Below are 15,974 nucleotides of genomic sequence, written 5' to 3'. Positions count from 1 at the left end.
TCTTGCCTATTTTTACCACAGTAAGGACAAGGCAGCCAGTGTATCACAAACCTTAAACTTTTCTGATGGGGGTGAATAATAGTGGAGTCTTAAAAATAGAGTTCTACTGAAAAGTAAACCTATGTCCATTCCTATTTGAAAATGACAACTTCACAGGGTCTAAATTTCCTATAATCTGTTAAATTTATATGGCACTTCAAAATATTGATGTTGTTGAGGTTTAAAAAGAAAGTTAAGTGATTGAAGGGGGGCTAATTGCTGTCTAAACACCTGAAACTGGAGATTGATCAAGTAGTGAAAGCCTCTCAGCAGATGCTTGTTCTTCTGAGATACTGGGAATATTTCCCTTTCCAATTCCTTGAAATGTGGGAAGGCTACCTGTAAAGCTACTGAAGGTCCCAGTGACTCAGCCTAACTTTGACCACAGAAGTGGTCAAATGAGAAGTCCCTTTTAAAAATTAAGCCTGTGCTGGTTACTACTTCATGTCCATTAGGTATAACTCAATTTTTGTTGACATCATTTGGGCACTGAATTCTAAATTTGTGTCCACACAAATGTGGGGTTTAACCCCAACAGCTTTTTCTGAGAATTTGTGTAATAATACAAGCCTTTAAGATATGAGGAAATGTGTGGTAAGCTATGTAATTGCTTGAATGAGAAACAGCCTGTTGGCTGATAACAGGGAAATCAAGTAATCCCATTATACATAATATGTGCGTAGTTACCAACCGGTGAGCATCAGCCTTCCTTGGGTAAGGAACTGAAAAGGGTAAGCGTAATGGAAAGGTAGAATCAGCAAGTGAAACCACAGCTTCCTTGCATGTTGAAATAAATCATTTTGTGTAGAGTAGTTGTATAAGATTCAGTGTATTTGTATGGAGGAAATTGGTTTATGATAACACTTGAACATGTTAATATAGCTGTTCAGTCATGGTTGGTGAAATAAGACTTTCTGTTGATTATTAATATCAGCCACTCCAGGGAGCTTTTTTCTTCTTGCTTAGTGGATTTTTTTTTTCTTTTTTTAATGAAGCACTTGTTAAGCTTCAGTGCAAAGGATAATGTAACACTGAACCACACTATACAGTTACCCAGTGCGTATGTCACTGTCAAGGAGAGAAGTTGCATTTTAAGTGCTTAATCAGTTTTAAATACAAAAATCTGTTAATGCCTGTTAAACTTGATGCTAAGAATAAAATGTAACATTTTGGGGTATTTAAAAACAAACAGCAACCAAAAAAAACCCACTACTGTATTGATGAATTGTTGATTGTCCTTTACTATTTGATTATACTCCTACTTTTTGTTTTGGGGACATATGTTCTGTGAATTGTTTTGGTTCTCTCTCTTTTTTTTTTTTAATAAATAAATAAATAAAAAACAAGTGGGTTAAAAGTTAGTGCACACTAAAAGGAGCTGTGATCAATGCAGGGCTTAGTTTAAAGCATTTCTTCCATCATGTCAGTCATGTTTGGTCCATGCCTCAGTCTCTCGAAAGATGAAAACAGCAAATGCTTATGGATTAAGCTGTATCCATCTGTGTAGTGGTTTAACTCGGTTTTGGACTGGGCAATGAAGGAGTGAGCCTGGATCACGGTGAGCAGAGGCAGGTTAACGTGGCTCCCTGCCCTGCCTCTGGTGAGATGAGGCCGTCTCTGCCAAGATGAGATGAGGCCAAGTGCAACGCAGCATCGGGGCTCGCCCTTCTGGCAATGGGGGGCTCCGTGTTCTTCCTAATCTCTGAATATAATACTAGCAAAAAGTACTTCCCTGGAAAGCGTTTATACTTTCCTGCTTAGCAGCACTTTTGGCAGCACTTTTATCCATCTGTATCAAGAGTAATTCTGAGTTGACAACATGGAAGGTCATTGCCAGTGTTGTATGCAATGTATGTGCTCAGGTGTCTGATACCTTGCACAGGCTGAAAAAGTTCCTATGTAGGCCTTATAAATTACCATGAAAAGAAGATGGCCTTACCAGGGAATAAAATGAAATTTCATGTGAGAATATAGTTCAGCTAGTGTTTTCTTGTTTTAAACTCTTCTTCTGTAATCAAGTTTTCATGTGACAATTGCAGATTTCTTTTTTTTTCTCTTTTTTTTTTTTTTTCCTTCCTGCTTACTACTCTGAAACTTTACTGATTATGTATAATTGAGCAATACATAGAAATGAAAGCTGGGTGTAACTTGGCTATTAAGTTTCTGTGGTAGATCCTTGGAATATTTAGACAAATGACAGGTGCTCAGGAAATGTTTTTTTGGAACTAATGCTAGTTTATGTGAAAACATAAATTTAGCTGTAGGTGCTTATGACATCTATTTACACTTGTCAGTTACAGTAAAAGTCAGTGCTCTGCTTCTCTTGATGCTTGTGTTATTGCAGTTATTCCGTATTTTCTTTGCATGAGATAAGTGAATGCACTGAGAGTTCTGAAATAGGCCAGAGTTCTTAGACTTCCAGTGGAGTTGTTTGCGTCCTGTGTTGATCATAAGATTCAAATCTCTTGAATATCAAGAAACGTTTTATATTTTGTGTTTCAGGTCATCCCTCATGTTTAAAATTCTGTCCAGAGTTAACAACAAATGTGAAGGCCTTAAGATGGCAGTGTATTGAATGCAAGACATGTAGTGCGTGTAGGATCCAAGGCAAAAATGCAGTAAGTTACTATTCAGCATAATCTAACTTTATTGTTTACCCGAGCTTTATGTTTGACACACATGGAAATGCAAATCTCCAACAATGCCTTAAGTCTGTGTTTTTCTTTCTCTTCACACCCCCGTTTAGGACAACATGCTCTTTTGCGACTCCTGTGACAGAGGGTTCCACATGGAGTGCTGTGACCCGCCGCTTTCCCGAATGCCAAAAGGTGATAATGAAAATCCTTTCACTCAGTCTTTTCTCATGGCCTCTTCTCAAGAGGCCAAAGCCTCTTGAGCAGGCTTTTTTTTTAATAAATATAATTTTAATCAAGTCCAAGGCAAGACTTTATTTTTCTTTACCTGAGACCTCTTCTTCGGTCTGCAGTTCTGCAGTCAGTTTCATAGTGTCACTTAAGCTAGAATTTTTTTTTTCTTCTTCCCCAACTCTTTTAAATTCCCTAGCCTTTTTATAGTAAAAATATGTTCAGGCATGATCATCTAACATTAAAAGACTAATAAACTGAAGTTGCTACATATTTATACTAAAAAAAAAAAAAAAAAAGTGATTTTTTTGCTATAGCTTAGATTGCTTTGTAATTTGCATGTCATTATTTTTTTCAGAATTATTTATGTCTGAAGAAAGATCTACCTAGTGTAAGGAGAGTCGAGTTAAAACAGAAACTCTTCTGGAATGCTCACCTTTTTTCCCATGATCCTTATTGCCACTTTCTGCCTTTCCAGGAGCATTTGCTTTCAAAAATTCCAAAATATGGCTAGAATGGTATCATTTGGCCACTTTTCCTTCCCTATGCCCTGTTTGGAAGAGAATTTTTTGCACTTGTTTTCTTGACATTTATCTTGGTAGATGCTTGCAGTACAAATTAAAGATTGTCTGTTTTATTTTTGTCTTTATATAGGGATGTGGATTTGCCAGGTCTGTAGACCAAAGAAAAAAGGGAGAAAGCTACTTCATGAGAAAGCTGCCCAAATAAGGCGACGATATGCAAAACCTATTGGACGACCGAAAAATAAACTAAAGCAACGAATGTTGTAGGTTTCTATTTAATTGTGTGGGGTGTGTGTATGTAGTCTGCTCTTTCTTTTCTTTAAAAAAAAACATTTTTTGAACATAATTTTATGGAAATTGATCCAAACATAACTACTGTTTCTAATTATGATTCAGTTGGGGGAAGGGAATGATAAGAAGTAATTCTAGTACACACATTTTGGTCTGATGGCCAGTAACCGCTTAATTTTAGTGGTTCTAAATATTATTACAGTAAATTTACAATAAAAATATTGTATAAACAAAGGTTCATACAATAATGTGGCACAACTATCTTTTAAACGTAACTTAAATTGACTGAAATATATACAAGAGTCCATGTTAAGTGGATAAAAAATAGCTCATTACCTATGTCCAACTTGAGGACACTGTTCTGCTCAAAGTTCTGCTTAAAGAACAGTATAAAAATACCTTTGCTATCAACACACAAAACCTATTCCCAACGGTAATCTATGTCAGTATTACATATCTGTAAACCTGAAGCTGTGGCTTCAGTGTTATTCTTGAAGAAAAAAATTGTCCTGTTAAGCAGTCACTGGTTACTAGGGGAAGAGGCTACATTTTTTTTTTACTTAAGATTATCTTTCCCTCTAGAATAAGAGAGTTGTATTTCTCCTGGTATCTATTTTTCAGGTAGTGCTGTAATTGGACATCTTAAGGTTTGGCTGGAGGATTGTTTAGGTAGATTTCAAAAGCTGAGCTGACTTTACATTCAGTATTAAACAGAAACAGATCCTCTGCTAATGCTAGCAGCATGTTGTCCTCCATTACATGTTCCTATTCACACACAAATTTCCTCCTCTCCTATTCAAGTATCTCTTGGCCATGTCAGCTGAGCAGCTGAAAAGCTTTCTGGCTCTATCTACTACTCATTCTGTTATGTGATTGTTATCCTACCATTTTCCTCTGCAGCCTGAAAACCTGTCTGATGTTCTTCAGAGTTGCATGCTAGCTTCTGTAAAAGTTCCGTGGATTTTGCCAAATAAGAATTTCTGGAGTCAGTGCGACTAGCATGTAGTGCTTCCTTTTTCTTTTTTTCTTTTTTTCCTCTTTTGATCTTTAAAGTGCAGCCCACTAGCCTAGCTGATGTATCCAGTGCAGTTGCTATGTTCTTGTTCGCCTTCTGTCGCTCTTGTTTTGGCCTTTTTGGTCCATGTCCTGAAGTTCAGGACATGTTGCTTTAGGAAGGTAGTGCAGGGCAGCAGAGATGGTGTGTGGCAAAGGTGAAAGTGAAAAATCTAGACCTGGAGTTGAAAAATGTGTTTTAAAGAAGGGTAGAACATTCTTCGAATTCTCCCTTCACATCCCAAAATAACTTATATATTTGAAGGTACCAGTTGTATGAATAGCCATACAGCTTTCATTATTGTGTGTGTATGATAAAAGTACTCCATCTATCTCTGTAGCTACACCTGCACATTTTTCCCTTTGAGAACTCCAAGCCTTCAGCTGGAAGTGGTGGTTTGAATATAGTACTGCCCTCTTTCTTCTCTTAAAACATGTCCCTGGTTTGGGCATTCCCCAGGGGGCTTAGCAGGAAGATCTGTCTTATGCTGTAATTGTGTCTTTCCTCCTTCCCCCAACATGCAAGGAATAAGATGGGAAGCTTGGATGGGTTTAGCTGTTGTGTTGTGCTGCTGCTGTTCTGAGCTCCTGCTTTTAGTAAGTGTGTTAAAAGAAACTGTCCTTTCAGTTTTGCATGATGATTGTGTGTCAAGACTTGCAACCTCACATGCTCCAGAGAAGGAAAGATAGAGAAGTGCTTTAAGAGTGAGGGATTCTTATCTTTGCATAATGAATATTTGCAATGCTGTAGGCATATTTGTATTATTGAGCTTTTTTTTAATATGCATAGAGCAAAGTAAACCTCTTTTTGAAGAGTAAGAGTGAGGGAATGGAGTAATAACGTTTTTCTTGTAAAATCCTGTTTAAAATGATAATAGGGTATAGAAGATAGTGTCATAAGTAACTGAGCATGAAGTACAGCAAGATGGCTGATGTCATTTAGAGCTTTTCATGTAGTATAGGGAAAATCTATCCATAAGTACTTGACTATTCATTTATTTATTTTCCCCCTCCCCTGTCCTACATCTGTAGGAAGCCCTTCCTGGGCAAATTACTGTGTAGCATTAACTAAAACCAGGTGTGTGTTAGCCTCTGGCACTGATTGTGATTAGCACATCTGGTTGCAAGAATAGGTCTTGCTATGGACATAAGCTTATGGCACTGAAGAATTCAAAAGACTTAATTGTGTTGTGTGTGTGTGTGTGTGTGTGTGTGTGTGTTGATGCTTAGGAGTTAACCAAATTAAGGATGTGTGAGTGGAAAGGGGGCCAGTTTTTAGACTGGTGGGCCACGAGTTCAGCAAACCAGATGGTAGCCCCAGGCTGTTCCATCTCTAATTAAAAGTAACCTGTAGGAATTAATTACTTCAGCATTGCAATTAAGAAGGAAAAAGCTGTGGAAGAGAACTTTCCTCTACAAACTAAGCTAACTTCAAAGCAGGGGATGAAAATGGCATTGTTGGGTACTGCAATATACCCTTTTTTGGGCGTGCAGTTTGATTATTACCTCCTGATACCTATTTCTTAACATATTTTTCCATGTTCAGTTTTTGTTCACTTAAACTTTTTCAGTGTGTTCTTCGGTGCTGCAAATAGCTAAACTGGCAGATTTGCCTGCACAAGTTTTGGTTTGCAGCATGTCCTTTACCTTGCTGGCTTTTAGATAGTATTCACCCCTTCTTACCCTCATCATGTTCCATATTGTGCTCTGTTTATGGCTCCTCTTTGATCACTTACTTGGTCTTACAGCTTTGCTCCTTCCCTCTATACATATGTATGTATTTATCTTTGTGTTTATTATAATTTCTAAAGAAAATTGGTCATTTGTTTGTTTTAGCATAGTATTATACTATTCATAAACTGTTTCACTTTGCATTTAGATCTTTAGTGTTTTTTGCTTAAGTACTAGTGCTTCTAGATGTAATCAAATAAGATTGGAAAAACAGCAGTTTCTTGAAACCGGAATGTTGTTTTAAAGAACTAATAGACTCTTTGTACAGTTTAAACAAATGTTTTGATGAAGTTACCAAGAGTTTTGATCTGCTGTAATTAACTTGTTAACATGGAACGTGTGCATCTCCTTGTTGTGTGCAGTCACTTATATGGCGGTGAAGCAGTTACTATGCTCAAACATAATCCATTAATGTTTTTTCTCCAAAGAATGTGCACATTTCTGTCATGCCTAAAAGTAGGTAGAGCCTGTAGCCTTGAGAGACTTTGCTATCCCAGCTGCTTTTATTTATATGGACTGTAAACAACCTTAAGAAAATAGTTGTCAGATGTTATGCCATAATGTTAATTGTATGTCCAAGTTAATATGTCGTTCTAAATTTCTTTAGATACTTTCTTTTTGGAAAATGCTGCAAGTAACTTATATAAACTGTAGTAGTAATTTGTTAGTATTTTTATATCTTTTTAATGCTGATTTTCATTTTCCAAATTTTTGTATAGGTCTGTAACCAGTGATGAAGGATCCATGAATGCATTCACAGGAAGGGGGTCACCTGGTAGGGGTCAAAAGACTAAAGTCTGTACCACACCTTCATCTGGTCATGCTGCATCTGTGAAGGATTCAAGCAGCAGATTGCCTGTTACAGACCCCACTCGGCCTGGTGCCACCACCAAAATCACCACCACCTCCACCTACATATCTGCCTCTACACTTAAAGTTAACAAGAAAACCAAAGGGCTCATTGATGGCCTTACTAAGTTTTTTACGCCATCACCTGATGGTCGCAGATCACGAGGTGAAATAATAGACTTTTCAAAGCACTATCGTCCAAGGAAAAAGGTCTCTCAGAAACAGTCATGCACTTCTCTTGTGTTGGCTACAGGTACCACACAAAAGCTAAAACCTCCACCTTCTTCACTTCTACCCCCAACCCCCATTTCTGGTCAGAGCCCCACTTCACAAAAATCCAGCACTTCCACTTCTTCTAACTCTCCCCAAAGTTCTTCCAGTCAGTCGAGTGCACCCTCCTTTGGTAGCCTTCCTAATAACAGTCAGCTAAAGGGACTCTTTGATGGACTTTCTCATATATATGCCACTCAGGGACAGTCTCGAAAAAAGGGACACCCAAGCTATGCACCACCCAAGTGCTTGCGTCGTAAGCCAGAATTATCTTCCTCATCAAAATGTAGTAGCCGTTTCTATGGAAAGAAAGAGGTTAGAAATAGGTTTATTTCTCATTCCTGTGCCTCTGGATGGGGTGTGCCTAGAGGACGTGCTTTTAAAGCAATTGCTCACTTCAAGCGAACAACCTTCCTTAAAAAGCACAGGATTCTAGGCAGATTAAAGTATAAAGTGACCCCTCAGATGGGGACGCCCTCACCAGGGAAGGGGAGCTTGACAGACGGAAGGATTAAACCTGATCAGGATGATGGTAAGCAAAGGTCAAAGCGCCAACCAAACCTGCGTCCCATCCAAAACTGAGATTCTTATTTTGTCACATAGGTCTTAGCTACTTCTCTTGTTCTTACTTCACTTTCATACAAAAGCAACAAAACTTGACCTTGTATCTAATGCTGACTAAACCTCCAGAATGTTTTTTTTCTGACTAATACCACACCACCTTTTTATTATTTTTGCATCTGTAGTGACACTAGGAGCCCCAAGTGCCTTCATAATGTTGCTTATGGCTGTGTAGTACCGCATGAGTAGCCACTTGTCATGCTACTGCCTTGTTCTTTCCCATGCCCTTTCTCTGGCAGTAGTGCTGTCATTATGGCTGCGTGCTGTCAGTGCTTATAATGATGGGCATTTCAGTTCATTTCCCTCTGCTCCATTGCTTTTTCATGACCAACTTCATCCTGCCTCCACAACACTCAATCTGTACTGCTGTAAAATACCTTTTTATGATTACTTTTATTTAAGAAAAGAAACAAGCAAAAATTCTGATGTTTGAATGTACACTTAGCTTAGCACAAGACTCCAAAATTCTAAAGTTTTTGTTTAAATTGGCAGTGAAAGGGCAGCTTCTTTCTGTTGTTTTTATTATTTTGTAGAGTGTTGTGCAATTTATTTGGAAGAATTTATTTCCAGTGATAGAATATAGTCTGTTTCATGAGGCTCAAAGCTAATTTAGTCCAACTAGACTGTAAGAGCTTAGACAGGCAAGTAGTGAAAATTGCTTTTGCAACAGCAAATTACGAAACACAGAGTGGAAGGATTCATTCCTATTATTTAGAATTCCAAATTTAGTTAGAATAGGAGGTTTTAAGAGCTGTAGTTGCTACAATCCTCTTTAGGATTATTACTGTGGGAAAGCACATGTAACATGCCTGTCTGAATAAACTTTTTGCTGGTTTTAAATAACAGATACTGAAATCAAACTAAGCATCAAACAAGAAAATACAGATGTGTTTCTGGTGGGAAGCAAGGACACTGTTACACAGGAGGATTTGGAAGTATTTAAGCAGGCTCGGGAACTTTCCCTGGAGGTAAGCAGAGAGAGAAAGGGGGGGGGGGGGGAAAAAGAGCTGTCGTGTGTTGCATAAAATATGGTTATTTCTGTAAATAAAAACTTGATGAGTTTTCAAATGCCTACTCACCTTCAGTTTTGGTATGTTTCGTTTGGCCTAATGTTTCCTATGTTCTGTGTGTTGTATCGGAGAGGCATTTTTTACAGTTACGTTCTGCTAGGTCGGAGACAAGGTGTCCCTCTGGAGTGGTCAGAAGTGACACCTGCAGTAGATGTTGAAGGATGTGCTTGGAGTGGACGTAGGGCTGTCATTGACTCCATGTGGAATGGCACAGCTGACATCCTGGTCAGCACTGAGGGAGTGTTGGTCACTAAAAGTGTGCCTTGATCACTTTTGTTTGCATGGAAAGCAGCCCCTATGAAAAGTTAAGTCTATCTCCTCAAATACAGTTTGCGAGAAGCAAACTGGGTTTGATGGTGGGCTTATTTTATTTTGCCCCATGATTTAACACATTTTGAGTTTAAAAAACTGCACATTTTTTTCCAGTAGTTGAAATTTTTGAGCTGAATCTGACTAAAACTTTATACCAGCTGGTGTTTATGCTCTTCTTTAGGATATGTAATAGTAATTTAAAGCTTGCTGAGACTGAACTAGTTTTCTTTGCCAATGAAGCTCTAGACACGGCAGCTGAATTTTCCCTCATCAAGAAAGGCTTTTACTTTTCTGCGTCAATGGAATGAGCCAGCTTTGCAGGCTTCTATGTTAGAAGCAGCTCTTTACAAGTCAATCATGAGCAGATTTTTGCCCTTCAAACAAGCAGTATTTCTGAGAAGCAGGGTCAAGAGAGGTACATATAATGCTGCAACTGCTCCTTTTCATAGAATTGTGTCATCAAACAGTAGGTCTTTTTCAGTAATAAAAGTCCCTTAATTTTTTTCAGCTTAGAGGAATAGCGCTATTTATACATCATCAGAGAATGAACAGTATTCATTTAACTTTATTCTTACTTGCTTGGCACCTTAAAGTTGTGGTATATTTTATAGCTAGCTGTTTGCAGATTCTTTCAGCATGGACAGAGAAGACAGGACATAAGAAATGAATTTGAATGCTCCAAGTTTGGCAGATATTCACTGGTGGAAAGTGATGCTAAAAAAGCTAACTTTGCTATTGCTTCCTAATGTTGCTTTTTATTGTACCTGACAGAAAATTGGGTGTAAAAACAATGGTGAAACAAGTGGGCGATATCCTTCAGTGATTGAGTTTGGAAAATACGAGATCCAGACTTGGTACTCTTCGCCTTACCCACAGGAATATGCAAGGTAGTGAGTTGTCAAGATCATCATATATTGTTGGAATTTTACTAATTTTATACTTATTTCTAAAAGTTGCTTATATTTAGAATTCCATAATTCTGAGGGAAGATGTATGTCTTCTCTCTCTCTTCTCTCTCTCTCTAGTTTTTTGTTTGTTTGTTTGTTTGTTTCTATTCAAAGGCTTGTAAAAACACTGCCATACTGCCATAATCTCGGAGCTTCTTTCTGTGTTATTTCACCTTAAAACAATTTACCGTCAGGTATATTGTCGACCAATTTTCAACTGTTCAGAGTAATTCATCTTGTTTGCTGTTCAAAAGGTAACCTGTCTTTTGAGGGAGCAAAAGTCGGGACCTACTACATAAATACTGCACACAGTGGGGCAATGAGATCCCTATTCTGGCCTCTGCTTTTGTCAGGATGCCTTAGAGTTGGCCAGAAAGCCTGAACTAGTCTGTGTGTGTTCAGAAGATCTCTATTGATTTCTGCTTTTGCTGGAATTACCTACTTTATGAAGCTACTGGATTTATAGAGCATGTGGAGATTTGCAGAACTGTGTGTTCATCAAGGACTCTCTACAGTGGACAAAGAAGTGAAATGGCCTGTTCCAGAAAGCATGTTGATAACATTGGTGTAAACTGCCTTTTCTCTCCCTCCCCATCATTCGTAGATACTGTCACCTTTGCATAGTGGGAATGAGGGGTATATTGTGAATTTATAATGTAAAAATCAAGGGCCAAAAAAAGGTTGCATGGAGCATTTCTGTTCCATCTTATTAACAGAGCTTTTACAGTGTTAATATTTCACTTCTGTAGGCCCTTATTTTCTGTCAACTCATGAAAGAGATCTGGCCCATCAAGTAAATTAATGCAGACAGGGTATGATAACAGATAGCTGTTAGTATGAGCCAGCAGCAGGATGGCATCTGTCGGAGGCAGTGTGATCCTTGGCTCTGTGTATAGTGATGTTGCATCATGGAGTAAGGGGCTTGTACTGCTTTGGCAAATTATCTTAGAACCTTGGAATGCTGTAAACCAGTGCTATTACCTCCAAGGGACTCCAGGATATACCAGTGATTTCAAAGCTGATCTAAATGTACTAGTGTACAACTTCTACTAGTAGACTTGTAAGCTTGTAGACTAAAAAAATGGTTTTACTAAACCTTTTAGTAGAAGACCACAGCAGGAAGTAGTATGTTAGTAACTGTAAATAAATAGCTATAAAATCCTGAAAGGAACAGACTTTTCGTTCTGGCAGGTAGATCCCATTGGGTGGAAGGGAGCCTTCTGCCTATATGTGAACTCTTGGACTGGCTTCAGTGCTTGAACAAAGTGATAATGTGGCTGGTTGGACCATAGCAGGAGAGAACTGTCCTATCAATCTACTTTCCCATCCAAATATGTGGAAGAGAGTAGGAAGAAAAAACATCTCCTTCCTCTTCCACAGGGAAGTAGATTCCCTGTAGCCTGTCATGTGCCTCCTTTGTCCCATTGAGAAAAAGGATCCAACGTGAGGTATGACTACAGTGTACCTAGTTTGATGGAGACCACAACAACAGCTTAGGTGAAATGTGAGATGAGGCAGGGGAAAGAGAGCTGGGAGTCTAGTTGAGGCTGGACCACCAAACCAGCTGCTCCAAGTCCAACTCAGTTGAATTAGCTTCACTGTGATTTAAATCTGATCTTTTTTTTTCCTTATGTTCTCTCCTAAACTGATGTATATGTTTAATTGTTCTCTCTAATGTGTTGGGTTTAGTTTTTTTGCTCTTTTAAAACTGAAGTTAGTTTACTTAGTTTACTTCAAAATGGGGAGGGGCTTGTCACTTTGTGATAACTTCTTTGTTTATAGAATTTAACAATTTTTTTTTTGTATAAAATATCTTTCTGATTTTATACAGACTACCAAAGCTTTACCTGTGCGAATTCTGTCTTAAATACATGAAAAGTAAAAACATTTTGTTAAGGCACTCAAAGAAGTGTGGCTGGTATCATCCTCCAGCCAATGAAATCTACAGAAGAAATGACCTTTCAGTATTTGAGGTACGTATGTCAAAGTCTAGATTTCTCAAAGTAATCAGTTTGTAGACATTACAGACCAACTGCAGACAAATGATGGGGGAAAATTTTAAATACTTGCATGAGGATTCTTCATATACTGCAGAAACAAGTCCATCTTCCCTGTCCTGTGCTACCCTGCCCTCTTCTCTCATGACTCTTACTTTCTCATTATGCCTTACACAAGCTTTAAAGATTCCTGGGATGTAGGCTCCTTAGAAGGAGGCTGCAAAGCCCTTTGGCAGGGCAACCTGTCAGAGCTTTCACAGCAGAAAGTGCCTTTCATACCTGTTCACTTTTGGCTGTTTGAGTGTTTTGCATATAGGGAGTAGTGAGCATAATGTAATTGCCTCCCAGAAGTATATAGTCTTTTTAAAAAGCATTTTACATATTGTTCTAGAAATTTAGATGTAGCAAATAGGAACCTTTTCTTCCTTTCGAATATTTGAGAAACTTTTCTTATGCATCCTGTTTGGATGATGGAGGTTCATTTTAACTCTGATCTATGATGAGCTACCTTGAATTTAGGAAGTCCAGAACTGAGCTTGTGGGCATAGCCCTCTGTAATCTGAACTACTGTCTTGGAGACTCCTTCTGAAGTAGGATGAGTTCTTAGGTATATCCTGGTCGGTGGACATCTACATGTCAAGTAGCATGTCTGCAGTTAGTCAAGCTGTGCATTAATGTCTGTGTTCTGAGTTACCGGTTGCATTAACAAAAAAAGACTGTCAGAGTTATTAGGATGTCTTTTGAGATGGTCTCTAAACAACAGCATTCAGATCTACATGTTTAACTCTGAGTTGTTGTAGATTCTACTTGTAAAGCACATTTTCATACCATACAAAAGTCTGTCATGCCTGATCATTGCCATTATCAGTTCAAATCATGATACAGTTTTGGAGACATTGCTTTAAAAACAAACAAAATCCTTAATACTCGGTTCACTTGCTTGTTTTTGCAGTATTATCTTAAAGAAAAATCTCTATCAGCCAAAGTTGCAGCCATTTTTTTCCTCCCTCACTATGTTTTCCCATTATGTGTTTGTTTCTGCTTCTTATTCCTTTGTTTATGAGAGCTAATTCATAATCCATAAGGACATAATTGCAAATAAATAAGTTAAGAAAACATAAATATTCTTTGCCTTATCTGTTTGGTTCAGCGTAGCTGTCTGCATTGGAATTTTGTTTCCCTGTGGGTTACAGGCCTGCCAGCAAAATTCTTAATTTATAGACAGGGTTAAAAATTTTACTTATCAAAAAATCAAGATTGTTCTAGTAAATATGAGATAATTTTTTTTTCCTCTAGTATTGAGTCTTAAGAGAGCTGTACAGCATGCTACAATAAGCAAATACTGCTTTCTAGTTAATTATATTTTCCCCACGAATAAAAAGTGACTAAAAATGTATTTCTGAGGAGGGAGGGGAAAAAAGCAAGATGCACGTGAAAGGAATGTCTGTCTTCTTTCTCTGTTTTAGGCACGTTAATAAGCACTTACCTTAAGACTTCTGAAGGAAACTCTGTTTTTCATTTCCAAGATGAGCTTCAATTGTTATTTTGAGACATTTGTGTCCTTCCTAGCAGATATTTTAAGGAATTCTGAGCATCCACTTTCTGTCTGGCAGAATGAAAGGGATGTGTTTTCCTTCATGCTTTCTGATTTTTAGAGAAACAGAAGGGAGTTTGCTATTTAGAATTTATGTACCTCCACTCAGAGTATGACTTTGACAGATTTGAGAGAAGACTTTGACAGAGCTCACCACTGTGGTGAAGCCAAGAAATTTTGACGAATGTTTTCTTTTGAGATTGTAGTCCACTTTTTTGCTCATTTAAAACAGTTGAATGAGCTGCATTTGTCTAGAATCCAAGGACTCTACATTTGTATACAAGTAACTGTACATTAACTGAAATAACTTAGAGATTTTGGCCTACGCAGTGATAACTTTTACCTGTTTGACAGTCCAGTTTGCATCCTTGGTAATAAGTGTGCAAATGAGGATAAAAATCTGAATAATGTAACAAATTTTGCGAGGGCTTAAGGTAGTTGATAGGTTCTCAAATGTTATATGTTCTATTACATTCTACTGCTTTTAGTAACAGCAGATGATCATTAAATATTTTTTTTCTTTAATCCAAATAACATGACTGCAATAAGTCAGTCTCCTTAAAATTCCTAAGTATGCCCAAAAGGTTGGTGTTTACTCAGAACTGTAACTAGGTTTGTGATTAGAAACAGAATAAAATAGTTTCTTTCTCATCATTGTGTGCAGATCATTGGGCTGTTGTGTGAAGGAAATAAACATCTGTTTCTATTGATATTCTGTGGTGAAGTCACTATTTGTATTAAGATTATTTCAAAAAGACATTTGTCTTTGAGCCTTCTATTTGAGGGAGTAGCTTATTATTGTAGCCTAGGAAATCTGTATCTGTGCCTATTTTTTGTATTTTTTTATAGCTGTGTGTATCACAGCTGGACTCCTGGTACTAGGAGCATACCTAGACTAATCATAGTACTTAGCCTAAAAATGTACTTCTCACACAGTATCATTTTAGCTCCAGTGTAGTATTTTTGTTGTATTTAATTGTGACTAAAACCCTGCTATTTTTAATACCAAATTGACAGCCTGTTCACTGGTCTTGTACCTTAAGATTCCCTCTACCATTCACTCTTCTTGTATTATGGTTGGGCACATCCTCCTACTAGCAGTCCACAGTATGTAGCTTTAAATGTAGCTTTAGATAATACTCTGCTGTTGCTGTTGTCTGCTAGTGATGTTCGTTTCATTCCAGGAATTAAGTGGAAGAGGTAAGTCCAATGTGAACAATTAAAAGGTGAAGTTACTTTGTTTAATGAATCCAGATCCTCTGGAGATACTAATGCAAAGTAATTAGTACTAACAGGAGAATTCTTATTTAATTAGAAGCTGGGGCATCTCTCTTCTGAAGTGTGTGGCTTTTTTTTTCTTTTTTTTTTTTTTTTTCTGTAACACCTTTTTTTTTTTTTTTTTTTTTTTTTTATGTTTCCCCCTAGGATGTGATTGATTCAAGAAGCTATTTTTCCTAATATGTTGGTGGCATGGGAAATAACTGCATCTGTCTTGCTTTCTAGGTTGATGGAAATGTGAGCAAAATTTATTGTCAGAATCTTTGTTTGTTAGCTAAGCTCTTTCTGGACCACAAAACCTTGTATTACGATGTTGAACCATTCCTCTTCTATGTTCTTACAAAAAATGATGAGAAAGGCTGCCATTTAGTTGGATATTTCTCTAAGGTAAAAAAGTGTTTCTTTTTCAAAATATTACTTGTAACTCTTTCCATTTTAATATGCAAACTTAAATGTTTGTGCATAAAATTTCATCAACAAAATATAATTTATTTCAAAATAATAAAATCCCCATAAGTCTCACATGGAATGTGA

At 37.5% G+C, this 15,974-nt stretch overlaps 1 protein-coding gene across 4 annotated transcripts in view; it reads left to right on the top strand.

The window, feature by feature from the left end:
- Positions 1–15,974, top strand: part of KAT6B (lysine acetyltransferase 6B) — an 86,515-nt gene that overhangs the window by 44,382 nt on the left and 26,159 nt on the right. For 2 of the 4 annotated variants that reach the window (XM_088526394.1, XM_010212657.2), the window contains 8 exons: positions 2,542–2,657; positions 2,786–2,867; positions 3,558–3,690; positions 7,222–8,153; positions 9,089–9,210; positions 10,396–10,511; positions 12,403–12,544; positions 15,666–15,827. In XM_088526394.1, the coding sequence (XP_088382520.1) occupies positions 2,542–2,657; positions 2,786–2,867; positions 3,558–3,690; positions 7,222–8,153; positions 9,089–9,210; positions 10,396–10,511; positions 12,403–12,544; positions 15,666–15,827 (1,805 nt within the window). The remainder of the gene's footprint in view (positions 1–2,541; positions 2,658–2,785; positions 2,868–3,557; positions 3,691–7,221; positions 8,154–9,088; positions 9,211–10,395; positions 10,512–12,402; positions 12,545–15,665; positions 15,828–15,974) is intronic. The other 2 variants (XM_010212659.2, XM_010212658.2) reach the window with 2 other exon arrangements.

This window comes from Tinamus guttatus, unplaced genomic scaffold, assembly GCF_059628265.1.
Source record: "Tinamus guttatus ecotype Peru unplaced genomic scaffold, ASM5962826v1 Tinamus_guttatus_pri_ptg000246l, whole genome shotgun sequence".
Classification (NCBI taxonomy): domain Eukaryota; kingdom Metazoa; phylum Chordata; class Aves; order Tinamiformes; family Tinamidae; genus Tinamus; species Tinamus guttatus.
This window is presented reverse-complemented; position numbering and strand designations above follow the sequence as displayed.